At 39.7% G+C, this 27699-nt stretch overlaps 1 protein-coding gene across 4 annotated transcripts; it reads right to left on the bottom strand.

The window, feature by feature from the left end:
* Window positions 1-8194: 8194 nt before the first annotated feature.
* Window positions 8195-26977, bottom strand: LCA5 (lebercilin LCA5). 4 transcript variants are annotated; one of them, XM_055714396.1, is made up of 10 exons: window positions 26564-26976; window positions 26256-26465; window positions 23158-23189; window positions 21357-21735; window positions 18341-18870; window positions 16725-16862; window positions 15356-15452; window positions 14072-14208; window positions 12020-12158; window positions 8195-10212 (listed from the first exon to the last, which is right to left on the bottom strand). In XM_055714396.1, the coding sequence occupies exons 4-10, from the start codon at window positions 21553-21555 to the stop codon at window positions 9425-9427; spliced, it is 2028 nt and encodes a 675-aa protein (XP_055570371.1). In that variant the 5' UTR covers window positions 21556-21735; window positions 23158-23189; window positions 26256-26465; window positions 26564-26976; the 3' UTR covers window positions 8195-9424. The 4 variants fall into 4 exon arrangements, with proteins under 4 accessions (XP_055570371.1, XP_055570372.1, XP_055570370.1 ...); XM_055714397.1 differs by lacking the exon at window positions 23158-23189 and having other exon boundaries at window positions 21468-21743; window positions 26564-26977; XM_055714395.1 differs by lacking the exon at window positions 23158-23189 and having other exon boundaries at window positions 21357-21743.
* Window positions 26978-27699: the final 722 nt, after the last annotated feature.

Below are 27699 nucleotides of genomic sequence, written 5' to 3'. Positions count from 1 at the left end.
TCATGAAAATGAAGATACTTAAAAAGAGAAAGTACAAGATGAAATATGCATTTGGAAGTTCTATTAGTTTATCATGTATTTTTATTTCTTAGATGCACTTTCTTCGAGGAGTCTGCTTCCATCTTTCAAGGATTTCTCCACAACCATAGGAAAAAAAGTATTTTATTTTTTTTTAAATCAAAGCTAAAAACCTTATGGGATTTTCAGAGCCTCAGCAGTCCTGAAATGAAATGCAATTCCCTGAGGTTTAGGATCACAGAGATGTAAACATGCCTGCCATAGAAGACTCCCCAAACAAAGCAGAAGTTTGGTAGAATTAAATTTTCTTCCAACTTGCTTCTGCTGACTTAACTAAGGGAAAAAAGACCTAACATTCTAGAAGAGATTTCACATTTTCAGTGTGTTTCAGGAGTGAGGTTGCAAAACTTTTGGGGATCAAGGCTTATCAGTGAGTCCCAATAACACAAGAAAAGTTTACGTTGAGTATCCTGAACATCAGGTCCATCCAGGAGGTTTAATCTGGTGGGTGTTATGAAAATCACCTGTGGCAAGGATAGAAGAGAAGTGAAGGACTGGTGAGATTCATAGGATTACATACCTACGCACGTCTGCTGGGCTGCTTTCCAGTGATTGCTGCTGCCCTATGGGTGCTTCATGGTGCTTGCAAAAACCCTTTGCAAGCCATGAAAGGATGGATTTTCCACCCTCATCTGAGCTTTTCTTCTTCAACCCGGTCTTCCCACTCTGTGCCAGTCAGCCTGCTCCCACCGTAGGCTACCGGTACCGTTTAAGCCAATGAAGAAGGTAACATCACGAGCATGATCAAAGATTTGGCTCAGAGGCTGCCAATATGCTGAACAGTCCCCGGTCACCTGCAATGTTAGAGATGGGCTTGCTGCAGCTCTGCAGTTCATTAACTGCAGAAGTATAAAATACAAATGCACGTTATTAGGACCGCATTGATACAACTGCACAGAAGAGTGTGTAAGCAATCGTAACAACGAGGGAGAGATAAGGTAAGCATCTGAAAGACCACTTTGTTGGATGTTCCTTCATCTTCATGAAATTACAATAATTATCCGGACAAATTAGATACATCCTTTTGAGGCTTCAATTCCAAAATCAAGCTCATTTTTTGTTGCAGAGAAGACATTTATTTACACAATTATCCTGCTTACATCATTGTGGACTTCCCTTGAACTGTGCATTGCCTCAAGCTGGGAGACTACAGTAGGCACTTTCTATACTTCCCTGATCTCTGTGCTTCTTCATTAAAAAAATAAATAGGTTAAGAAATCTAAAATCAACTTTCTTCATTCTAGAAAGTAACTCTTATCACCCACTGACCTCCTAAAGCTGCACCCTTTTGGCATCACTTTATCAAGCAAGATGACCACAGAGCTGCATTCTGCCCAGCCTGGATACAGCACACAAAAAAAGAAAGTGAGAGGCAGAGAGAGATGGAGTGATGCATCTGGCTGCAGAGACATCACTTCTGCTGGAAAAGAGGTAAAGTCGTAGGGAAGGAGGATCCAGTAAATCTGTAGGTTCAGTGACCAGTCACACAGGATGGAAGAACCTGTACCTCTAAGACCACACAGTGGGCGTGAAGGCTCACTTGTTGCTGGCCTCTATGGCTTGAAGCTGAGACCTCCAGTTCTCCTAAACCCTTTATTAGGAGACACAGTTCAGCATCCTGGAGTGTATGTTCCTTCCAGCATTTTGCTTGGCGACTAAGAAAAGCATCATAGCCAAGGCCTACGAAGTCTACTGCAAGGTGTATTTTATGTCAACTATTTGCGTACGGTAGATAACGTGCACTAGCCCACAGCATTCAAAACGCTTAGAGCAAAAACTACTCCGATGGACCTCAGCTGTCCAGATGTGGGTAACAAGCTTCATGACCAGCAGGTACAGACAGCACTGACTTCAGGGAAGTCAATGGTGCCCTCTAAGGGAAACACCATACACAGGAGCTCCTGGCAGCTGCTGCACCCACCGCCCGTACAGCCACTGACTAATCCATGAACTGTTTCTGAGTAATAACTTAAATAATCAATAAACTGACAAAATACGGAGTCCTTAATATCTCTTCTCAACTTGGGAAAGACAGCCTGTGCAAAGTTCATCTTTTTTCAAACATTTATTGCCTAGGGTAAGAGGGCATTCTTGTCCCAAAACGCGGGTAAATTTTTTGGGAGCAAGACCTCAGATCACGGCTCAGAAAAGAAAGCTACATCGCACTAGCAGGACCGTCTGCACAAGTGAAAGTGGGCCATGATGCATTTCATGAAACTTTATTCTGAGCTAAATAACACCAAACAGCAGCAGGTACGTGGAGGGCAATTACAAGAGGTACTCAGGAATGAAGTGTGTGAATGAACAAGCACCAGAGAGGATCCACACCTCTGTAAGCAGTTTTGCCTCGGCCTTAGCCAACAGGAGTCTGCACTTACTCTGCAATTTACTTATAAAATTAAACATACTCTCTTTCAAGAAATAGGAAGTGCCTTGAACAATAACACATACTTTCTTTTTTTTTTTTTTTTCTCAAACTTCCAGGTGAGCTCTGGCTGATAGCACCAGCCAAAGAACATCATTTGGCCAAATCAAGAAGAGCCTGATTGACCTCCAATGTACTGATGTGCAGATCTAATGCATGGGTATACATTATTTCAAGACAACAGCCTGTTACCCAGGAAGATTAATCTTGCATTGAATTTCACAGGCACTGCAATGCTTTGCTGCTCAGAGAGTCAGGACAATTATTCCCAGGTTTTGTGATCGCCACTCATTAAAACGAGGATTTCCTTGATTAGGTTTTAGAGGAACTCTATATCTCAGAGTGTAATTTATTACTGAGAAGAACACAAAAATATTAATACCGCTTAGAGTTAAATATTTCTAGTGAGTGTTTTAAGTGTTGCTCATGCTTTAACTGTGCTTTTTTCTCTGGACTGCAGGTATAGTATGAGGATACTGTGATTTATCAATTAAAGCAAAGTTACATGCTGGCACATGGATGTAACTTTTGTAAGCAAAGGATATGTGGTGTATTTACTAGAAACAAACAAACAAAAGTCAGAAACACAGGATTTTCAGAAGAATTCAGAATATCCTTGGCAACATTTTCATCCTAGATTTATGCATTTCTTCAGCAGAAGAAATTATACACTACAGCTCATTCCATGACTGATGATGGGTTGAATATGTCTTTTTCATTAGAATACCCGAGATGTGGATAAAGGATGCCTACACACACATGAAAATGGGGGTGGTGCCTTTTAATTTCTGCGCTAGCTTCCACCACTGACCAGTGTGACTTGGAGAAGGCCTTTTGTACCTCACATTTCCTCGGGGTTTCCACAGGGGTGGTGTGAGGCCAACAGGTTTAGATAGCACGTTCAAACAAGAATGTCTCTGCAGCCTAAGTGCTGGTGCTGTTACTCTGTATGATGGTTTATGAGGCAAGGAAAACCATGGACCAGGCAAACAAATACTTGCTAGTTAAACGGGAAGCATTCCCCAGGGCTCGGGTGCTTGGCTCACACAGGCATTTTGAAGCTTAGTTTTGGGCTTGTTTCAACTAAGAATTCAAAACCAGAGCTAGTTTTACAGCAAGAGGAAGGTCAGGATGGGAGTTCAGTTTGTGCCCTTTGCCAACCCAAACATGATTTCTTCACGCCGAGTACTAGCAATTAACCGATCTCTAGTGAGTTACAGCACCTGGGTTATCCATTCTTGCTACCACAAGAATTATTAAGCAGCAAACTGTGAAGCTAACAGCTTGTTAGCGGCTTTGCAAAACAGCAGCACATGGCAATGTGCAGCTTCTCAGGTTGCTTGGGATAGGGGTGCCCTATACGAAGGCTAAAACAAAGACTTAAGCCACTGCCAGGAGATGGTGGGAAGATGAAGAACAGGCTGGAGCCCTTGGCAGCTCAGAGGAGGTGACAAAGGACAGTGAGAAAATCCTAATGGCTCACAGAGGCGGGACAGGACAGATACAAAAATCATGGGCAGCTCCCAAAGGCCTCAAAGGGCACTTCCAAAGCCACCTTCCCCAGCCAAAGCAGCTGACCAGGAGATATGAGGAGGACTTCAGAGCAGGTAAACCTTGTTCTCCGGTTGCTGTAAGGACCCCTGTCCAGGCCAATTGTGCCAAAGCATCTTGGTGCCTGGCCACTGGACAGACAGCTTGAGTACATCCACCTTGGTGCTCATGTGTGCGTGTGAGTACAAGCAAAATCAGTTTCAAAACACAATCACTCCCCTTCCTACAAGGCCTTTCCTATCTTCTTACAACATTACTTCCACCCACAGGTGAGAAGAAACACATCACAACATAGCTGGCAGGGAGCTCCAGCGTGAGGAGAGAAGCTGTGGGAGAGGAGAGAAGATAAAGGGAACTTCGGGAGAAGACAACTGTGTTGCTTAGGGGACAAAAAGCAGGAGACTGGTCAGACAGAATGAATGAATGATGGTCCATCAAGAGGAAAGAGTTGAAGCAGCAAGAGTTTATGAAAGTTAGAGGGAAAGAGAAGAGGGTTGTGGGTCTAAGGGAGATTCACAGAAATGACAGCAAAAGGTCCTGAAGACAAAGTTTGAACAAAATATTTCAGGAAACAGGAAGATGCAGAAAAATGGGTATCGGAATGATGAACCTGAAAAGCTGCTATTGTGGAGAGAGAGTTGAGTTAGGATTTGCATCTTGAATACAATGGTGTCATATTCAAGAACAGATGGACACACAGGAGGTATCTGAGACAATTTTGTGCAAATAGCACGAAGGAGCTTTGTGCAAAGGATTTCTGCTGGAAGGCAGCATTAATACTAGTGGGACATGGCAAGTATGGCAGAATCATCGAACAGCTTTGGCTGGGACCTTGGCAAGTCATCTGGTCCAACCCCTGCTCAGAGCAAAAAAATGAAAGGAATACTCAGGAGACAAAAAATTCCTTGCATCTTCACAGACATAAAGTTAAGTCTCAGCTATAGACCAGAAATGTATATCCAGCGTCAAACCTTCCCTTGGTTCTCTGTGGTTGATGTTCCCTTCTGGAAGCAATGCTCATTTTACAGATCACTGGAGTCACTACTGTAATTGCTCTGGATTCTCTGCAACAGAGCACAGAGGTTTTTTGCATATTAAAAGCAGGGAAAAGACACACATGGCAACCTGTAACTTGCTCTGAACACACATGCACATCTGATGCACAGTTGATGACTGCACAAAACAAAGACAGGAAAAATATTTCTCATGCAAACTGGGTTGGTGGCTAATCAAGTGAATCATACCTTTTAGAGAGGTATCCTAGCAACTCCCCAGCAGCCACAAGTCCCAGCTGACAGTGCACACTGATGCAATTGTTCTCCTCCTGCAGACATCAAAACTTTGCAGCTAATCAAAGAGATAATTCAAAATAGGAGACCATGTTAAATTTGATCCAACAAAAGGGAATTCTATAAATGAGCGATTTCACCGGGGCATCTCTTATGCTTAAAGCTGTCATCTCAGAACGAGAGTAGGTCAGGCTTAGCAAAACCATGCAACTCTGGGAACAAAACCTCCCTTCCTGCAATTGGCAGGCACTTGCTTCTGCCGTGTTGATTTTTACTGGTCTCCGCTTTGGAGCACTGTGCGGAATTTATTACTATGTTCCTGAACAGCAAATGCTCACCCAATCTAGCGTACAATTATCAGCAAAAGCCCTGCTGATCCTCTTGTAGCCATTCGCCCCAAGATGTTTCCCTGAACAAATTCCTGCTCCCAGCATGCCAGATTAGATGTTCTTTCACATCTCCTGACAGTGCAAATAGGCTCTGGGCTGGCTAGATTGGGCCCCCCGTCTCAGGATCAGCAATGAACCTGAGGCTACCAAGTAGCCTAAGCACATCCCTCTCCAAGCATCTCCATTTTGAAAGCATTATAGATTTGCAATTCACCTCTTTAGGCATGTATGCAACAGGTGAAGCAGAATCAGCAGCACAGGATTTATTAGAGTTCTGAAAAATCTTTTTTTTTTTTTTTTCTTTTTACTCTTTAGCCAGCCCAAAGATGCCACAGATCAGAGAAAAATACTCAACATGTCTAAGCAGTTCCCAGTTCACTTTTCTTCCGACTGTAGTATTCTTTAGGCTTCAATTCAGAGTTGTGATGGGCATCCAAGTTCTCCTCCTACAAGCTTACATCTATCTCTTCTCCTGTATTACAGATGATTTACTATGCTTCCCTATTCCTCCCCCCCCATCTTTCATCTCCTCTCTCAAAGAGAAAAACCTTTATTCTTAACACTTCCTGTTTTCTGTCAGGTGAGCCCTGACACCTGACCACCTTCATCAGATGCTCCTCAGATACTTTTGTTTCATGACCACTCTCCTGGGGATCAGAACTGGAAGACCAGTTTTCCCAGGGCAGTAACAATGTCCCTGAATATTCCACTGAAATAGCTCATCAAACTTTAATGATCTTTTCTGGTTGGAATGAAGGAATTTCTCCCATCGCTTTTGGTGGTTCAGAAGAAAAGCAAAACACAACAGATGTAACAGCCATATAGTCTGAACATCTAAAAAACAGAATCTACGGCTGGACATAAACATCAAACCATACAAAAATCATCAAGCCATTTGTGACCTATGTTTTGCCACAAAATGGGGACTCCCTTAAAGTCAATCAAGTGTTATTAAACACTGCCACCACTAAAAGCAACATGCAGACTATCCAGATACAGCAGTTGAGACCAGGGGTCAAGAGGACTACAGAGCATCAACGTGCCCAACCGTGAGGGCCATAGACCCTTTTAACACCTTGCAAAAGTTGCTTCCAGTCAGTAGAAAACTGTTAGTCCACAGTAGAAACAGTGCTTACAGATGTTAGAAGGACCCAAAGGTTCCCCCCACCCCAAAAAGAAGATGCCCTCTCAAAGCGCTGGCTTTACACATTTTAACTGCAATGTTGCTTGCATATAAGTAACTAAAACCACAAAGTGCAGCAAGAAAACAGAATAAGCTGCAGAGACAGACAACAATGAGGGGAAAATGGAAACTATACCTGTGATACTGTTCCCAGAACAGAAGATTAATTTATTTTTGTCCTCCTAACACAGATCCACCTTTTTTTTTGTGTGTGTGTGTACTGCAAGTCACTGCAGTGTTTGCTTTAGAAAGAGTCTGGTTACAGGATGTGAACATTTGTCAACTTAAGAAGGGGCTGATAATATGAAAAACAGCTTAGAAACTATACATTTGTAATTGAAACAGCAGGGCACATCAGTTCAGCACAATAGTTAGAATTTGCCAGATGCTAATGGCTTGACTTACAAAGAAACAAAACACAACCCTCTATATGCTACATGATCCTTAATAACGGCAGCAGCTACATCATTGTTTTACGCCTTAGAATCCTCAACCACAGGAAAGAAAAATAAACAACCCACCTCAGCAGTATCTTCAGGAGCAATGCGCCTTCTTCTAGAAGGGTAGCAGTCTCCCACAAGTAGGACAAGAAAGTTAAGACAAATAACTAACCACTCACTAACACCTGCAGGCTTCTCCTACCTCTTACACCACAGTATTCCCCCAAAGAAGTCATCGCGGAAGAGTAACGCCAACAGTTTTACTCACAGACAGTTACCATTGTTGCTGGTCAGAATCGTCCTGACATTCTGACCATCTGCAAGCAAAATGAACCAGTTAATTCTGTAATACTTTTATGAATATAATCAGGATTGTAAGCGAGCAGGTGAACACGAACTGCTCTTCATTACAGGGTGCGTAGTGAGAACAGTCCCATGCACTGGGTCTGGATCTGTGACTAATTTTCTTTCTGAAAGGGGAGCAAACAAAGTTACTGCATGATGCAGACACCAGCCTTTCTTTCCAGAAGAGCCATTGTATTCAGAGAAATCCTGACTCTAAGCATTCTGAAATCATAAGAATTCTTTTCTGTATTTTAGCATGTTTTGAATCGGGCTCAGGGGACCATACCAGAGGGGCATTTCAAAATCTGCTGTCCTACTAAGGAATGACCTTCAACTTATTTTCTGGAATGCCTCTGCTAAATCCTCCATTGGTTACCTTTTTAATGTGTGTACATGACACCATCCAGTGAGTAGCATCACTAGCAATGTTGCTACCAACTCCCCCCCAGTATCAATAACATATATAAAAAGTCAGAACTTTGTGTTAAAGATGATCTAGACACAAAAATTGTACTCATTTAATAAAACCATTTTGTTAAAAAAATTACTTAGTAATGACTGTAATTTTACATAGATGTTACCAAAAATGGCATTATATAATAAATACAATCAATATATGAGAAGAGTTAGACAAATTTGTTAGTAATGTCTACAGAAAATCTATGCAGAAGAGAGATCAGCTGTTCCTGAGTTAGTTGTTCTTCTGTTGATGTTCTTCTGAGATAACACGATGGCAGTGTAGAATATTTTCTCTCTACTTGACCCTTTGTGCTAGGTACATCTCTATCCATTTCATGACACTGATGTTTCAATGCCTTCTCCCGACACAGTTAAGAGGCTCTCCAAATGCCTGACAAAGAAGATGTCTGAGGCCTAGAAGTACTCCAAATGAAAGAGAGTTTACTGTGAGCAGCCAACAGGTTAAAACACCACACTTCCTATGCTGGCTAGCCAGAGATGCCCATCTAGTAGCTGCCCCGAGTGCCAGGGCTGCCACATAAAAGCTTGCTTCCTTTCTTAGGCAACTCATTCTATAATAAAAAATAATGCTCCCCTGTGAGAAGTATAATTTTACTTAACATACCATTACACATCATTAAGTCACAAAAATTGAGAGCTATGGCAAGAGAAGGCAGAAAGCAAGCAAAGGGGAAAAGTGAGAGGAGAGGGAAAGAGAGCAAGCACACAGGGGAGCAAGAGCCAGAGGGAGCCATGAAGGCTGCGAGAGAGAGTGTGAGCAAAGGATTCAGCTGAGCGTAAGCCTTTGCAGGTCCTTCCATTCCTACGGCATCCCTACCAGCTCTGCGCTACCAAGCCTCTGGGAGCTCAAGACGCCGCAGCACGAGTCAGATGGTGCCACGTGCCAACGTCGACAGTCAGTCTGGAGCCCAAACTGGGGCAAGTGTCTTCTCAGATGGCACTGAGGCAGCCAGCCAGCACCTACCTCATCTACCAAAGTCCCTTAGGACACCTTCCCTATCCTTCTGCCGAGAAACTCACTGCCACACCTCCAAGGTCTGTATTTGGATATTATATTTTAGAAGAAACATCCTGCATATAAGTTAGGCTGTTCTATCAAAGTGCATCTTTCCTCTACACATATACCCATTTATGTAAATTACTCCTTCATAAGGCTTTACAGTGTATCTGAAATGTTTCAAATCTAATAAATATTACATGAAAATATTTTCCAGTATTTACATATGAAACATATAAAAATATGATTATTGTAAAATTACTTCTTCAATTTCGTCTTCTAAAGAACCAAGGGTCTTAACTCCCAGCTTGCTTGTAGTGTGTTGCAAACGGTGTCTGTTTAGGTTTCTTCCTTCGCCAAAAAGCCCACTGTCTTCTTTTACCTTCACTTTACTGTTTTTATTGACTGGAGGAGTATTACCAAAGTTCCAATCTACGTCAAAAGGTGTTGTAACGTCATTTTTAGAAAGGTCGGTAGTGCTTCCAAAGAGTTGTTCCATTAAATTGGACTTCTTTATTTTCTTAGTATTGAAATCTGCATTTTCTTTAACATTTTCTTCTAAGTTGTCATTTTTTTGAGTAAGCCAACTCGGTCTCCCTGATCCTTTCCCAAAGGAAGGTACATAACTACCAAATGTTAACTCACCGCGTAAATCTACAGTCCTTAGATTTCGTTGCTTCTGCCCTTGTGCTCCTGTGGCATCATCCTGGCTGCCACCTACAGGAAATCCATTATTAACCTTCCCAGGAATCTCACAGAATTGGTTTGTTTTTTCTTTTTTCTCCAGGGAATCAAGTTTTCTTGCTGTATTTATGAGTGATGCTTGGGAATCAGGTTTCACGTTTTGTGTTTCTCTATCAATTTCTTGCATTTTAGCAAGTAGGAACTCTCTTTTTTGCCGCTCTTCCAGCATTTCAGTGCTTTCTCTCTCTACTTTAGGTTTGTGGTTTTCCGATTCCAGCTTTGTTTTCTCTCCTTCATCCAATAAAAAGCTGCTTTCTTTTTTCATTTTGTCATATTCTTCCCTTTCCCACTCTGCATAAAACGTTTAAACATTATTTAAAATGTTTAAGTTTTAAAATGCCTTTAGAAGATTATTTTGAAAATAATGCAAGCAAAAACCACTGAGTTTCCAATATGGTCTTCTATGCATAACATGGTTTTCCTACTGCAAAAATAAATTCTTCAGAACTTACAACTACATTCACACCAGGTTCTCTGCTTAGATATAAAAGTTTACTGTCACCTTCCAAAGGGATTAGGACATTATCCACATTTTAGAATTTTCAGAGGAATTTAATTTCTGCCAATTGCCTTTCCATTTCCTGGGTTTGAACAAAAATGATACCACATCACTGATTTTAACAGCTCTGACTTGCACAGTACCGTATTTTTCTTGTCAGCACCACTGACATTAGGACAGTTCTAGGATGTATGTTTGGGGTTTTTTTTTTTCCATAAAGGGAACTACTCCTGTGAAGTTACCAGGCCAAAGCCATAGGAGTCATTACTGGTTGCAAGAAGCAAATGATTTAAAATATACTGCAACTGCTGCATACAGAAAACACCTTTACACAAGTGTCTGTGCATCACCACATGAACTCAGTGAGAGCATGTGTCTGTGCAAATGCAAATGTCAGTTTCCAGCGCTATAAACCAACGCCAAAGGTGCAAAATAGTAAGAACTTGCAGATAGAACCTGCAAATGTTTATTCATACAAGAAAAAGGAAGCTTCTCAAATATTTATCTCTTCAAAATATTTTTCTATCACGACAACAGACGTGCATTTGGCCAAAAGTTGAATATGACTACCTGGCACTTCCAACATACTGGCATTGCACTGTGAACGTTTCATTGAAATTACTGACTGACGTTTCACAAAGTTCCATGTTATCTATTGTACTTCAGATCAAGCTTACAGAAATAACTGCAACAGTTCAGTTAATATATGTAAAAAAAATTTTTGTAGCATATCATTATAAGTAAGGAGCTACCTTTCTATACATAAGGTGGGGAAAATACCAGCTTATACTGTAAGATGGGTAAGGTGGTCAAATCATCTTATTTAAAGGACGTAACAGAGCAGATTCTTGGCTTATGTGAGTTATGCACTGATGCCAGTGAAGGTAGAGGATTTACTGCTGAAAGCAGCTATAGATTTTTTAGAATTCTTCCTTGTCAACTATAATAAGTGTTACTGTTCATTAACTATAATCACTGAAAGAGTATTTTATCATGACAGGATGCAGTCCATCTAAAGTACTTTAGATTAAGAGACTTAAAATTCAGGTCATTAAGATATTGTGAAAACCAAATGAATAAAAATACAGTATTAGAATATAACAATAGAAACTGACATTTCTCAAATAGCCACACCAAATAATTCAGATAACCACAAGTGAAAGGAGAAACTACAATTTCAAATGATGCAAGTGAGGTAGATATGCACTGAAAACCCAGGCCATATTAAGGAATGCAGATTTGTTCTGCAGTAATAAAAATCTACTGCCTACCTCAGTAACACCTAGCAAGTCAGAAATAACATCAGCATTTACCTGCTATGTCATCCTTGCTTTGTAAAGCAAAATCTCTCAGGCTTCAATAATTTTTCATGGACAGCATTTTTTGCTGCTGCATACTTAATCACAGCTGAGTACAGGGCATAGATTATTCTATATTCCGTATTTTTTTCTGATTTTCTTTGCATAATATAACTGAAAATCATTTTCCACTGTAGTGATCTCTGTAAAATCATTTTGCCCTTCTCATAAGAAACTAGCAATCTCACTTAATTAGTATTCTGTGGTGTATTTTTCAGCCTTCAGCTGCCTAGTTCCTTACCATCATGAAGTTTTTGAGCCTTCTCCTCTACAGCCTGTATTTCTTGAAAACGTTTCAGTTTCTCTTCCCTTTCCATGTCTTGGTCTTGTCTTAGGAGGTCTGCTTGCTCTTTCCATCCTTTATCTTGAGTTTCTTTTTCCTGAAATAAATTAATATAAAACTGAAACTCATGGGGGAAAACAGTCAGTAAAATAAAAAAAAAAAAAAAAAAAAAATCAAACAAACTTCCTATGTCGTTGTCAAATTCCATTCTTACTGCTGAACAAAAACCGGAGCAAGTCATCTAAACCAAACCAGCTTTGACAACCCAGGGGTCTGGCCCTAAAAATGTTATCTCTAGCACAGTTTTATGCAGCTGAAACAAATAATAGACAATCAACCCTATTCTGTATTACATGTTTCAGGAAAGTTGCAGGCCCGATGTTGTAAGGCGAAATTATCACTGTGTTAGGATAGCTCTCTCCTGAAGACAGAAGTTGTCTTTTTCAAGGACATTAATGGAAGACCAGACCCCATCACCTTATTTTTTTAAAAAGCAAGCAATTAGTTACCTGCTATTTCCATAATCTAATCTTCTTACTCAAGTGAATGGGTTGTAGATTCAGATTGTTTCATGGTGGTACTTAAATTTATGGAGTATTAAGTAACAAACAATGAAAAAGAAAAGTTTAATCCTGGCTGAAAAATTCAGGTAGTGACTATACATAAACATTTAAAAGGAAAGAACCTGCAGAAAAGATATTAATGTCAGCATTAAAAAAAAATCACTAATACAGAAAAGTAGTGGAAGAGAAAGCCAGCATAATCCAACATGTGGATGCTAACTTTGTAGTATTCCTTTAGAACAAAATAAGTTTCTAGATTAATACACACTTCTAAGAAAAATAAGAGAAACAGTTACCACTAAGAAAGAGAAAATATGACTATCAGCCAAAACAGCTTCAAGTATTCTCCCTTCATGTACATGATTATCATTATTATATTTTTAAAAAAAAATAACTTCATAAAGAGATGGTGGTCAAGTATTTCAAATGCTTGACTTAGAAAAATGATGAAAGCACAGGCTACCCAAATTTCATGTATGATACTTACAGCAATAGCCATACATGAACTAGAGAGGTTTATAAGAGACATTAGTTGGACCCCATGAGCTGCACTTGTACCAGCTGTATGGTTCTGTAACTCACACACCAAAAGTATACACTGGAAGAATGCATACATTAAATTACATCCACACCTACAGAACAGATTTTGGAAGAGAGAACATATGAATGAAACGGCCACAAAAAAGCTTTAGTCCTACTTCCTGGAGGAAGCCAGTCAAGACCATCCTCAGAGCATTATTTCTGACAAATAGTCCTAGCCTTACGTAATCAGAATTTGTACAATTTTTGCCAGAATCTGTGTCGCTCTGCTTTGTAATAATACCTTACAAATCTCTTCGATTTTAGCTTGAGGTCACAGAAGCATTAGCAATACTTGTAATGGTACTACTTGATAATAAAAAGGGAAATTGAAAAAGAAAAATATGCAACCATATTCACGAAGCTGGAAAAACGACAGAAGAAATACCAGCACTATAACAATAAGAAGGGTTAGATTTATGCATTGTGAAATAAATCTGCAAAGTAAAAGAAACCATCATTAAGACCAAAGCAAAAAGAGAGACAAGGCAGCCAGCACCGTTACAACAGATTGCTCAAATAAATGTTAGAAATAAAAGGGAAGAAAACCAAAATGAAGTCTTAAAAACTTCAAAGAAATTACAATGGCAGAAAAATAAATAGAGGTAATCGTTATCAGTAAGACACAGAATGTGATAAACTAAGTGTCACAAAAATGGAGTACAGTATTTCTGGACAGGAAGTTTCTCCTAGAGATCAGAATGTTTTCTATAGTCAAATTTTCTAAATATTTGTGTATTTACACATATTTTCTAAAATATGTGTAATAAATAAAAAAAATAAATAAATAAAAAAAAAGCTCTGCATTTAAAATTCAGCCCAATAGGTGAGTTATATGGAGCAAGTCTCAGATTTTTATAGAACTCACTATTTTAGGAAGAGTCCCTTCTTTCTTGTCACCACAGGCAAGTTCTGATTCTGGAAGAAATTCTACTGGTGAGAAGTATCCACTGGTCTGTACACCTTTTGTGAGCTGTGCTCCTTTTTTAATATTTTGGTTGTTGGCTGTAGAAAATGCAAACTAATTAAATCATGTTTTCACTTGAAAATATCCCACTACATACCTACCTCTCATTTTTAATGATTTGTAGCAAACATAAAAGACAGTAATCAGAGCCAATGGGAGTGGAAAGTATTGACAAGTTTTACATACTTGTTTTCAGCATCTGTAAACGCTAATTTAAAAAAACGGCATGCAAAACATCTGCTGAAAAAATAATTAAAAATACCACCTTAAAGCTACTTATAAAGTCATTACAGCGTACTGGGTGTCTGTTAAAAAATCCCCACTCGTGTTACTGCTTGTCACAGAAGCTACATGTAGCAAAGCAAACACATAAAATTAAAATTCACTTGTTTGCATCTTTGAAACATATATACTTATCCCTATGGAATGACATTTTGAAATATTTGAACCTAAAATAGAGTAATTAAATAGAGAATCTATAATAAAATGAGCAGCAGACAAACTATTTGAAATGCTGGCATTAAATATTTAAAACAGTCCCATAAATTCCTGCTTCTTCTGACAAGTAGATTTTACTGATCCAGTGAAAACAGTCTGAGTATACACACAGAGACACACATACATACAACATATTTATGTGGATAGCAGAAGGCTTGAGGCTGCCTTGTCACACCAGAAGAAATCACTGCACTGATACTTTTAGAATTATGTTTTGGGACATATGTACTCTGACGAGAAAACAAGAGTGCAGCTCATCTGACAGACAGTAAATCTGAATTAGTAAAAAATAAATAAAAAACATCCCCAAAATATTCACAGCAATCAAGTTACATATTTTAAAGCCTCTGTAATTTATTGTCATGTAGACATGACCTATGATCTGTTAGAGAATTTACTAAACAATATTCCCCTCCTCCTACACCCATGAACATCTGATACGAAAGGAATTCAGAAGGCTGTTTGATGAAGTTCTGGGGTTTGGTTCTGCTGCACATACAGGATAGTGAAACAAATAATGCACCCTTCTTTGTAACCAGTGCTGTGCCGAAAGCTGTGCAAAAAAGTAAACATTCTTGAACAAGCAGTGGCAGGGTCCAACACTGAATGGCTTGAATGACATAACCTAGCAGAGTAATTTAAAAGTGTCACTATTAATTTTTCTGCTTTTATTGCTTTATACGTTACCTCTTTTTCTCTGTGTAACATCCATGTCTTTTCTTGGTGACAGTTTCAACATACGATTAGCATATATATTTTTTGCTTCAAGTTCTCGTTCTTTTTCCTGTGAATGAGACAGGCAAGTATAACAGTGAGTTACTAAATTTCATTTACTAGTCATTAACAAAGATGTAAATTGACTTCAAAATATATGTTGTAAATAGCAACAAAGTAATCAATAGTTACACACACTGGTTTAAGGAGAAAAATCACATTCCTAACTTTGTTTATGCTATGAGAAAGCACATAGAGCCTTCCCCCCAAAAAACTCACTAGCAAACTGTTTGGTAAGGGGAGGCGGGGAAGCATCTCTGCAGTGAAAATCACTAAATGCCAATGCTTCCACATACATGAATAAGACTTACAGTGTATGTATAGATCGCATAACTGAATTTTCAGAATTGTAAATAGTTAAACATTTCAATGCCAGCGATGCTACTTGTCATAAGGCACGTCAGTACCATGGAGCAGAGGCCCACTGCATCATGAGGTAGAGACATACTCTTCTTTCATAACATTTATTGAATAGATAATAAATAAATTTTAAAAAAGAGCAGTGAGTTATCAGAAATCATCTAATAATGAAAATATTTTCAAAATATTAAAATCTTCACTAACAAATGAGGCTTAAAACACTGTAAACAAGTAAGTTTTAGAGTTAATGCTACTGCTACTTGCTGATAGCTAGTAAGGTGGTAAACTGGTGCACCTCCATTATAGAAGTATGTTTGAGACTTGGGGTTTTGAAGGAAATTCACCTAGAAATTAAGTGTTTTAGCTCAAGTCTTATATAATTATTTTTTTTTCTAAAGATAAACTGACTAGGCAGAACAAAATACTTTCAGTCCTCAAATGTACAAATCTAGGCAATGATGGGGTGGTGGGATGCAAAGAAACCTTTGCTCAAATTTAGCAACACGCATCGATATCACAAATACATGAAATTAATCTTTACATAAACCTACTGTAATTCAAGTACATCAGTAACATAAAGCACTGTATATACCTGCAGATTTTATTTTAAATTCAAGCCTTCCAAACCTAATTTTCCAATAGATCTTGTGGCTTAATTTCAACGCTTGGCTATGTAATTGACCTTGTTTTCTTAACTAGTCTAACAATAATGATTAACATAGAGACATTCCTGTTATAAACACTGTAGGGTCAGAGCACAGAACATTTTAATTTAAAGCAGGAAAAGAACTTAGATGTGGTATGTAATTAAGTACATATCAGAGAGTGCGGTCACTGGTAAACTACTCAAACCTCATTACAGATACTTCCAAAGATAAAATGCCAGAACACAGCTAGTAACCCGTATTGCTTCACATTTTACCTTCAGCTTCTGATTTAGTTGCTGAAGCTCTTCTTGGAGCGCTCTGTTTTCTTCTTGAGCCTCAAACATCTTTTTTTTCTTTGACTGTAACTCTCGCTGAAAACTGCTACCAGTTAATTCAAGATTTTTTTCCAGATCCTTCAATTAAAACAAAACAATTTTTTTTAACAACTGAAGTAATTTTTTTATAGTCAAATTACTTCAATAAAATTACAGAAAACCAGCATCTTTGATTCAGATATTGGCTCCAGCATTGCTGTAACACTGAATACATTTAAACCCTTAATCTTAACTTTGAGGGGGCAGACAGAGCACCTGCAGATGCTGCAGCTCATCCTTCCAGAGTATCGAGAGGTGATTTGAGGACGTAATAGGAACACACACAACGTTCTGCAAGGCTTTTGGCACAGTGGAACTCCAGATCTCAAGACAAATCTCAAACTGATGGTTAAGAAACAGAATACCTCCCTGGAAGTGGTGCAGGATTAGAAGGAAGACGACAAGAAATACTTTTTAACCGTTCTACTAGAAACAAATCTGTGATTGTGGTTTCATTTACATACCCTCATCTTGCAATAGCTGTTTTAAGTGAAGCTATAATGATAAGACAAAAGTAGAAGAAAATCCCTTATTTTTTAGAGCATGATTCATTTTAACATTATCCCGTACTACAGATGCCGAAATACCTGATTGTAAAACTACAAATGCCAGATGGTGACACTACAGGGTGAGGTGATTTGGGTAACTCAGCTGTTTATACCTTGGTATCTTGGGATTTATTTTATGAAAGCTTAGTTTCCAGTTTAATCCTTTGGATTTCCAGATCTATTATGTCTATAAAGTAATTTAGGTTTAATTACTAATATAGAGACCACACTTTCACACCATTTTAATGATGAACATAATTCCAGCTAAAAATGGTATTGCATACAACTACCAACAGCTTAATAGTGCTAACACAGTTATTTTGAAGTTATTTTTTAGATATGTTTACAATGTAGACATGTTTAGACGTTTTTACAAAAATTTAAAGATTTTTTCTGAACAAAATTAAAATACATTGCACAAAATCTCTAACGTGGATACCCATAAAATGTTCTAAAGCTCATTTTGGTTTTTTTTTTAGTTCAACCCTCAGATGTGCAGAACAGCAGACAATCAAACGCTGTATGAATGCAGTTCACAAAACTGAAAAAAAGCTGATATGTATGTTGTTTAGAATTTTAATATACAGTTCCCTAAATACCCAGGAAATATTCAACAATTGCTTCCCCTCCGAGAGGATAAATTAGATAGCGTAAGGTTGTACTATAGCTGCATGCATTTCTGAAGTGTTCTTATAACTAAATAAAAGAACAAATCTACAGTATATATTCTGACGAAATATACTTAATCTGTAACCAGATATCTGAATGCACAACTACTGTAATGTAACTATATAATGACCTTGGAAATAATTTACTTGATGCTACTTATGTGTAAAAAAATAAAATAATAAAAGGAATCTCTTTGCTCCACAACTGTGAAAAACAATACAATTCATGAAACTCATTATGGTAAAAAAGAGCTGTACCAGAATTTCTTACAAAAAAAAAAAAAAAAAGAAGTCATCTCACCTTAATTCTTTTTTCACTGTCCTCTAGCCTGCTCTCTGCATAGGCTAGTTTCTTTGCCAGGTCATCTCTTTCCACAAGGTGCTTCTCTGCAGACAGCTTTTTCAGTTTCTGCAAGACGGTTTTTGTTCTGTACAGTTCATCTTCCGATTCTTTCAGCCGTCTCTCATTTGCACGCTCTCTCTCTTGAGATTTTCGTAGGCGCTCCCTTAATATTCTAATCTCATTGTTGTGCCGAGCAAGGAGCTGAGAGATTTCATTTTCCGTATCTTCAAACTTATTCAAGGCTTTCTCCTGCCTGTGCTGAAGCCTCTTCAGCACCCTGTTTTCCTTCTGCAGCTCATCTAGTTTGATGTGGAGTTCAGTCAGTTCATTTCGGAGCTCATTGATTTTCAGCAGCCTAGCAGCAAGAACTCTTTTTGTAACAAGATCTATATCTTTTGCAGGAGAATCCCTAGTGAGGCTCTGAGAACGGAAACCCAACTGTGTCCCTCTTTTCGTTGGTGCATATTTGGAACCCAATTTCTTCGTGGCTATGAGAGGAAAAATAAAAAAGCATGTTTACTCTAAGACAATGCAGTTTGCCTATTCAGACATCCTTCCTGGAATAAAGCTCTGCCTGAAACAAATTTACAATACTTAGTAGAGACTGCAGCCTTCAAACCAGACAATAATAGGCATATATACAATAGACTTATGCTCCTTTTGATAGATTAAAATAGATAGATTAAAAAAAATAATGGAGATTTATGTCTGTGATCTACCGTAAAAATGCAGCCATCAATATAGGACCATTGTAAAGTAATCATCTGCAAATCATATCAGAAATAGTCTTATTTTGTTAATATTTGATATCATTTATTAAAATGTTTTAGAAATACTATACTCTTATGCACATAATATTACCAAATGCTTTTAAAATGGCAACAATTAGCTGAGCGCTAGCTAGTTATGTATTATGCAAGATGTAATTCTCTCAGACAAATGCAGTAGTATTTTCAAATCCAGCTGCCATGCTTACAGACAAAACACCAGATTTCAAAGGCTCAATGCAAAAAGCCTCCAAAGCAAAATTATAAATCCCATGAAAATTCAGTCCTCCCCTGAATAATTTTTTCTTGTATCACAAGTTATTTTCCACACAGCATTATTTGATTACTAGTATGCATCACCCGTGTTCCTATTCGATATTATTTTATTATCATCCCCACAGATAAAAGCTAAACATTTTGTTTCTATCTTATTTGCCTCTCAAGCCACACTCAAAGAACGAAGCATATAATCCACCAAAATACCTCTTTAAACAACTGAATATATAGAGAGCGCATAATTCATTAAGATATATCAGTGTTTGGAAGAAACATACTGAGCAGCAGCTTATAATACAGGCTTGAAAGCCAGGATACAGCAACTGCAGTTACCTATGCACAGACTGTGAGTGTGTGTGAAAGCAAATTCTTCCTCCCCTTTGGCGCTCACCATGTTTCTGTCCTACAGAGAATATTTTACAGCAAAAATAAAAGCTTTAAAACATCTTCCTGTAATTTCCTCTAAACATTTTGCACAAATCCTCATTCATTTTCTGCTTGATGCTCATTTTTTCCACAGCTCGGGCAAACAACAGAGGGTGTTTTTTTCCTTTAAAAAGAACACTTAATGTCACATTCAGGTGTGAAAAGATTATCTAATACATGCACTGCAGGAATGATGCCATTCCTATCACCAGCTAAGGGAATTCCCATTAACCCTAGATTTCCAGCTCCTTCAAGAATTTCTCCAGATTTAGGGCAGAACAGAAAATTCCAACACGAATTTTGAACTTTGACCATATAGTTAAACTGGGGAACACCATCTTTCAAGAACAACATGATATTCACACTACCTTCATGTAATAATTATATTCCATTCTGGCTATGTAATCAAAGAACTAGTCATTCACTTGCTCCCTCCAAATTAACACAGTGGAACTGCAGTTTTTGTTTCCCAGACAGCTAACGCATGACCGCTATGGAGAAGATGCCGCTTCTGAACACAGAGAAGCTTAGCAAAACACCAGCTGCACTAGGACACCAACACTGTCAAGGACCTGAAGGGTTACATTCCCTGGGCAAACTCATTATCTAAGGTCAGACCTTCTGGCATACTCTAGATCATAATGTTGACCAAATTATACATACCAAGCACTTACGAATGAAATTGTGCACTTGCCCAGGAAAGGCAGGATATGCTCTGACTTCACCAGAAAATGTGTGCCATCATTTAGAACAAGCTCTCAAAGCATGGCAGAAAGACTTCACATCTCTACTACAGCCCAGGACCTGTATAACCGTTCTCTCCCTTTTTGCAGGGATATTCACTTCCCCACAGTCTCAATCAAGAAAGCAGCTTATGCAGGTGAGGTGTGTGTGAGGGAGCTCAAAGGGGAGCTATTTCATCTCAAACTGGAGATATTTTACCCTTAGAGAATGACCTGAAAAAACTATTTTGAATTTTCACATGAACCTAACTTTCAGCAAACACATTTTCTCCCTCTTGCCACATTGGTGGTCTTTTTTTTGTTTGGCGAAAGCACACAGTATTACACTGTAAAGCTTAGTCAACTAGATTTCCACAAGAGAGTTATCTTTAGGGTATTTTGTCAGAGAAATGTTAACAACTGTCTCTCCTACAGGCTGCATAGTAAAGACTTGCCTTGGGTCCTTGGCCTTGAGGTTTCTGTCAAAGGCAAAAAGAAGCATGATTCAACAAGAGGCTAGTATATGAGCCATGTTAATTTATTAAGAGAAATATGAATAATTCTCAAAATCACCAAAAATCCTCCTTATGCAGGAACAGATTAATTTCAGCCTTCAACTGAGTAGTTTCAGTCTACCTGACTATGCTACTACCTGCAGCATAATTCATATGAACCTTATTTGTAGATTCTCGTAACACTAGTTCCCCACTTTTATTTCAGCTTTCAAAGATAATTAACTCTTTGGAGCAGTTAACAAAGCAGCCGTTTCTGCTTTCTACCTACCTTGGTAGTGCACAAGGCTGTTTGAAGTTTGTGGTTTGTAATCTCTTTTTTCTTGGCTTGTAGATGGATAGCTTACTGTTGGCGACTGGTCAGATGAATGAGAAGCATTACCTTCATCTGAATAATAGGAGTCACTGTTTTTATCCCCATTTGATTTCTTGTCGTGTTCAGAATCTGGGCTTCTTATCCTTTCTCCCATTTTTCAGATTTAATGGTTTTCCAGATCCTTCTCAAAAACTGTTCATTTTGACACAAAGGTCTTTCAGTTGTCACAATGGCAGCAGCTGGATTATTTCCTTGGGTTTACCATCTTCATCTCCAAAGCATGAGATCTTTGTGGTTCAGTTTAGCAAACAGTAGTTATTCTATCATTCAGAATCTATTTTTCTGTAACAATTTAGAGAGAGAGAAAAAGCAACAATGGTTTTGCTGTTTAGTTAAGAAAGAAAGGTAAAAACCCTGTAAAATGACTTAGGATGCCTATAACCTTATGCCACATGCCGTGCTACATTAGCCTTATTACTTATATTAAATGTGACAGACATCACTCTACAAATGCTACTAGTGCCTCAAACTACTGAGTGTAATACTTCACCCCCGAAAGAGAAATCATAAAATTAATGCAGCTCAATCTAGAACAGTAAGTTACTCCCAGGTTAGAGAGGGGGAAAGCACTGGATAACAAAACAAGCAAAAGTTTGATACATTTAGTTTCCTGAATTGTATTTCAAACTAAATGAATTAACAGCTTCCTCATGTGACTGGAATTAAGATTATTTGTAGAACTTGACTAAATCTTCCATATCTCAATTTCTGACACTCCAGTGATGTTAAATAATGGGCTTGAAAATCAGTTGTCCCATTTGTCTGGAGGACAGTCTGCCCCTAACCACGAATGAGACTGTACCTACGTATCACAGTCTTTGTCCTGGAAAACACCCTACAACATCTAGTGTTTCATGCCTTCAAGAACAGTCAGGAGCATACACATTTGTGTCACATGCTTTATAGGAAAAGGCAAATATACGCTTTTGGGGTTTTTTATATCTGGCGAGATCACACTGCTGGTACATGGTAAACATTACATCAGCAGCAGGTATAAAACAAGAAGGGCTACTCCTGCAGCCTGTCTTTTGATGTAAACTGAAAAATCCCCTAACCTCAAGGTAAAATCACCTTATTTTGCATTTCTGGAGACAGTTCCTGAAAATACAATGGAGCAAATACATAAAAAAGTTTCCTCACTTTCTCAGTCAAAAGAATTTTCTCATCAGTTTCGAAAGTATTTTATTGACTATGCTCAGCCTCCTATGTCTTTTGTTTCTCACCACTCCTCACAGCTCTCAAGTTTATTTCACCATCTAACTCCCTTCAAACCAACTTCAAGACATTAAGCCTCTAATGGGTGAATAAACAGGACTTGGATCAGAGCCCATCAGTTCTGACTGTTGAACAACATCAGCTCCTAGCCCATTTCTAAGTAGCAAAGCAAACTACACATAAAAATTGAGCATCTTTCAATCAAAATTCCCCTATGCTGCAGGGCATACAACAAACCTGTAAACGAGCTGTCAATTCTTCACTATGTTATTTCCCAATAAAATAAATTTAGCATGCTTCTCTACCTTCTATTCCACTGTCAATACATACAGAATTGCATAGCCAAGCAGAACAGAAACGTCAGCTGCCAAGACAGTTTTCATTACAAATTCAAGCTTTCTGGCCCAGTTCATTGTTAGCACAACTCTGTCTCCAGTGACTGATACACAGGCAGAGTTTTGGGGACAGACTGTTCTCTTACCAGGTGCACAGGCAAGACTGCATCAGCTCTGTCTACACAGGACAGATTCCCAGGGAATGCAAGAAACATAAAATAAAATATAAACTAATATACTTATATGAAAATACTAAAACAATATAAAAGTAGTACTCTGGAGGGCTGTAACACAGTCCTTATATTATTACAGTCATCGTGTCTGAAAAAAAAAGTTAAAAAACAGTTGTTGCGTCTGTAACCCACACAAAGTATGGTGTCATTGCTTAAGCCACAGGCTTCATTTCCAGCTAACAACATAGGCCACAAAATTCGTCAGACTTTGTCTGAACTCATCTTGGGTGCCTGGAGCTTTGCTACAGCTCATTTAGCAGCAACAAAATTAGTTAACAACCAGGGAACTTACCTATATCGGTTTTAGCTTTTTGCTCAGCTTTGTACAATTGTCTAGCATCTACTGTTACATTTATGTTTATAACTAACAGACAGCAATAACAAGCAGTTATACTGTGCAGACTGAACTATCTACAACGCTTGCAAAAATGCAGCATTAGTAAGTAGTACAGGCATGGGTTGACTACAGGGGCCTAAAAGAACAAACACAGGACAACATCGGGCCCCTAAGCTGTAACATCTCACTCACACTCAATTAGTGGCATCAACAGGATGCAGTCTTGTGTTATTGGTAAAACCAGTTTTATAGGTAACACATAGAACAAAGAATGAGTTCTACGTAAAACACATCACACGTAGTAAACTGAGATGTAATGTGGAACCATGAATCAATCAATAGAACAGAATAAAGAGCAAGGTGCATAGTGTGTTAACAAGTATATAAAAATGATCCCAAAAGGACCCAAGGCAAAGAGGAAGAAGCCATCCCCCATTCTCCTCCCACCATGGAAGGATCTGGGATGCTGATGACTTGCTGTAAAGTCTTCCCTCTATCAGTTGAAGCCAGTTAAGTCCCGGAGAGAGAGTGAGTGGGTGAAGACAGCACCAAAGAAAGGGTTTGGTACTAGAGTTTGTGCCTGTATCACTGTAACCATATATGGCTTGACCTGTGTAATACTAAGTCTTTTATTAGACTGTTAAGATTTTTATTAGACTAACGATCAATTGTTGGCTCTGCAATTAAGATGTGCTCCTTGTTTTACTTATAACAACATATGTATGTTGTTTTACATATAACAACATGAATAAAAAAATCTGGCAGGAATTCAAGCAACCTAGACTATTACTTGGATCCAAGACTGTCCCAGGACCACAGGGGCACATGTGGCATCCAGAGTTCTGGACTTGTAGGGTGGGCACATCAGTGTTAGTGGCACCATCACATCTAGAGGTGTTAATCTAGCCCTGTGTGGAGGCAGGGATTACTCTATGGGGCAAATATCTTTCAACAATGTAAATATAGCCAAGATACACCCAAATTTTATCCACCTTCAGGACACAGAAGGACAGAAATAAATCATGCACAGACTTTTTCTTGAGATGAAAACAAGTATGAATAAAGACTACGTTTAGGGAAAACATAAATGCCTACAGTTCAATCATCAAGATGTCTAATTATATATATATATAAAACAAGAACATTTGCTTTCACTTAGTGACTTAAAGCTGATCAGTTATAGTCCCACAAGTGTTCACTGAAGAGGCAACAATCTTTTTGAAGAATGCTTTTGATAACTCAGTATATTTAAAACAGACAAATTATAAGAAATGGAGGATTAGAATTAACCATTACTTCTGTACTGGATATTCCCTACTTTTAAGAATATTTTGCCAAGTATCATTTTGACATACAGCAACATAAACGAACAGTAATTTTTGATGCATTCTGGAAGTACTTTGAAAAGCAATGGACTGAAAACAAATTAAGAAAGGTGAACCAATAAAAGCTCCCTTGAGGAATCACCAAAAACATTTTCTGAATCTTCAAATGGTTTTCAGTTTTATACATTGGTAATATTACCGTATTTTCCATACAACACGGGAAACCTTAGCCTGTCAAGTCTTGCCAAATTCAGTTTTCCACCAGTTTATAATGTAATTTGATTAACCCAAAGAATGTAAGTTTATCTTGAGAAAAATTAATCACTAGGATATCTGAGTTTTACTTGAGTTAGCCTAAGGACCATCTAATTAAGAAACACTTTGGTTCACTTGACTTTTCAATTGTTACCAGCTAGTCTCAGTTGATTATAAAACAAGTTCAACTCATGTAAGTAAGATCCTCAAAGACATCTATTTTCCCCTCCTACATTTAATAAGTTTGTGAGGAATGAAACATCATGGGTTAGCAGTGGGTCTACTAAGCTCCATGACTACCACCAAAACCCCAACCCTCTCCCCTGCCAAAAGGCCCATGCATACTTTTCAAAGCCTAATGCAACAAGATCAGATTAGTAAAGAATGGCTGAAGTAAAGCTGAGATTTGTGCAAACTTTGGAAACAGTTTAGTTTCCAGAATTTCAAACTCCTTCACTTCAGCAATTTCTATCTGTTATTTACATATTTTATACTGAAAACATGCTCATTAATACAAAAACCAGTCAAGCTCCAGGTTGCTGCAAAGGACATAACAGACAAAATAGAGAACACAAAACAACTGCAGTGATGACAGAATACTGTCTCTCTGTAACTTCCAAGTAAATCACAGAAATGCAAACTGAAGTACTCTATTACAGGTATTACACAATAAAGAGAAAGTTACTCAGTAATTCTTTTCTCACAGTACACCCTGAGCTTAGTTCTGTAATGCAAGACTCATAAAACTTTTAAAGTCCTTTTCAATCTTAATACCTTTCTAAGACCAGGGGAAGCTAGATGCTTTTACTCGCCACCACACAACCCCCGAGTACAAATGCTGACCTCTAACGGTCCACTCTGTTTCTCCACCTATTCGGAGAGAGGAACAGAGCAAGAAAGAACCAGCTTCAGACAAGTACAAAAGCATCAATCCAAATTACTACAGTTCTGAACTTACGAACAAAGAATAACTTAAAACGAAATTAACCTCCCTCCTCCTTCTTCCAATCATCTTTCTTACATCCAAATACTGTCGTTTTTCCAGAAAGAGATGAGCAAAAGAATTTACTTTTATCATATCAAAACATACTTACCGATAAGGCTTCACTGAGGAGCAAATATTTTATTAGGGAAGCTTTCTGCAGTTGCTGACTTGACTGAATGCATTTCTTCTTGGCTTACCAGCTTTTGCAGTAATACTTAGTGTTACTTTTATCAGCTGATCTCAAAATGAAAAAGTTGCCGAAAGTCCCAGGCAAGAGATGAGAAAGCGGTAGTCCCAATAGGCAACGCACAGGCCAGTCCTACAACCAGGAAAAGAGATTACGTTTTCTAAATCCCCCACCGAGGAGGGGATTCATGGTTCCCGTTCCCACCTCCACCCCGGGGTGTGCAGACTTACCTAGCTCAGCTTAGCCCCGAAAGCAGCTCTCCGGCTCCCAAAGCGTAAGTAACTTTTCCATCACTGGGAACAAGTTCCTAAAGAACGTAGCAAATATTATCTTTAATTAACACTTTTTAAAACAAGGAACGATTACACGCGAGAGCACGTTTCCAGTGCAATCATTTAACCTACAACAAACGACTTCTGAGGAAAGGGGCTCAGCTCGCGCGGCCCGTACGCCGCTTTTGGTTAGAGCCGCTGCCTGACACCCGCCGGGCCCGGCACACTGCCCCCCCCGTGGCCGAGCTGCGCCGCGGAAGCCCCAAGGCCCAGCCGCCGGCCCCGCTGCCTGCCCTGCCCCGGGACCGAGCCGGTCAGCCCGGCCCACACCGCCCGTCGGCAGCAAGATCCGCAGCCGCGGACCCGAGCACACACACACACCCCCCGGGGCTAACCCTCGGCCTAGGCCCCGCTCCCAACCCCCACAGCCCCCGTGCACATTCCCCCGGCGCGGCCCTGTCCTGCCCCCCGGCTCCTCCCTCCGCCCGGCGATACCCCCACCGGCCCCGGCGCGGCCCCGCCCCGCACCAGCGGTACGTGCCTGCGGCTCGGCGGACGCGCCGGCGGTTGGCCACGCTACGCTTAAAGGGGCCGCCGCGGCGCGCGCGGGGCTAGTGTCAACTGCTGCCGAGCAACGGGGCGGCGGAGGCGGCAGGCTCTCGTCGTCACCCATTGGCTGCCCGCCCTGCCAGTTCGACGGCGCGCGGCGGGTACCAGCGGCTGATTGGTACGAGAGGCTGGCGGCAGCCGAGGTGGAACCTCTCTTCCCATTGGCGGGACGCTACATCCTGGCTGCCGATTGGTTGGGTGCTGCGCGGGGGACGTGAGGGGGGCTCAACCCGCGGGCGCTGCCAGCGTCCCGCGATGCCGCGGCGGCGGCTCCAGGTGGCGGCGGAGGGCGGGCCGGGCTGGGCCGGGCGCGGGGCGGGGGTGGCCTCCCCGAGGCCGACAGGCTCCGAGGCCCTGCCCTGCCGCCACCATCTTGGTTTTGTAGGGAGCTCTGTGTGTGTAATCGAGGGAGGCGTTAGGTGCGGCCTGGGAGCGGAGCCCGGGAGGGCGGGTGGGGGCGCGGCCCGCACGTGTGCCAGCGCCCG

This window comes from Falco cherrug, chromosome 6 (genome assembly GCF_023634085.1).
Source record: "Falco cherrug isolate bFalChe1 chromosome 6, bFalChe1.pri, whole genome shotgun sequence".
Lineage (NCBI taxonomy): Eukaryota > Metazoa > Chordata > Aves > Falconiformes > Falconidae > Falco > Falco cherrug.
This window is presented reverse-complemented; position numbering and strand designations above follow the sequence as displayed.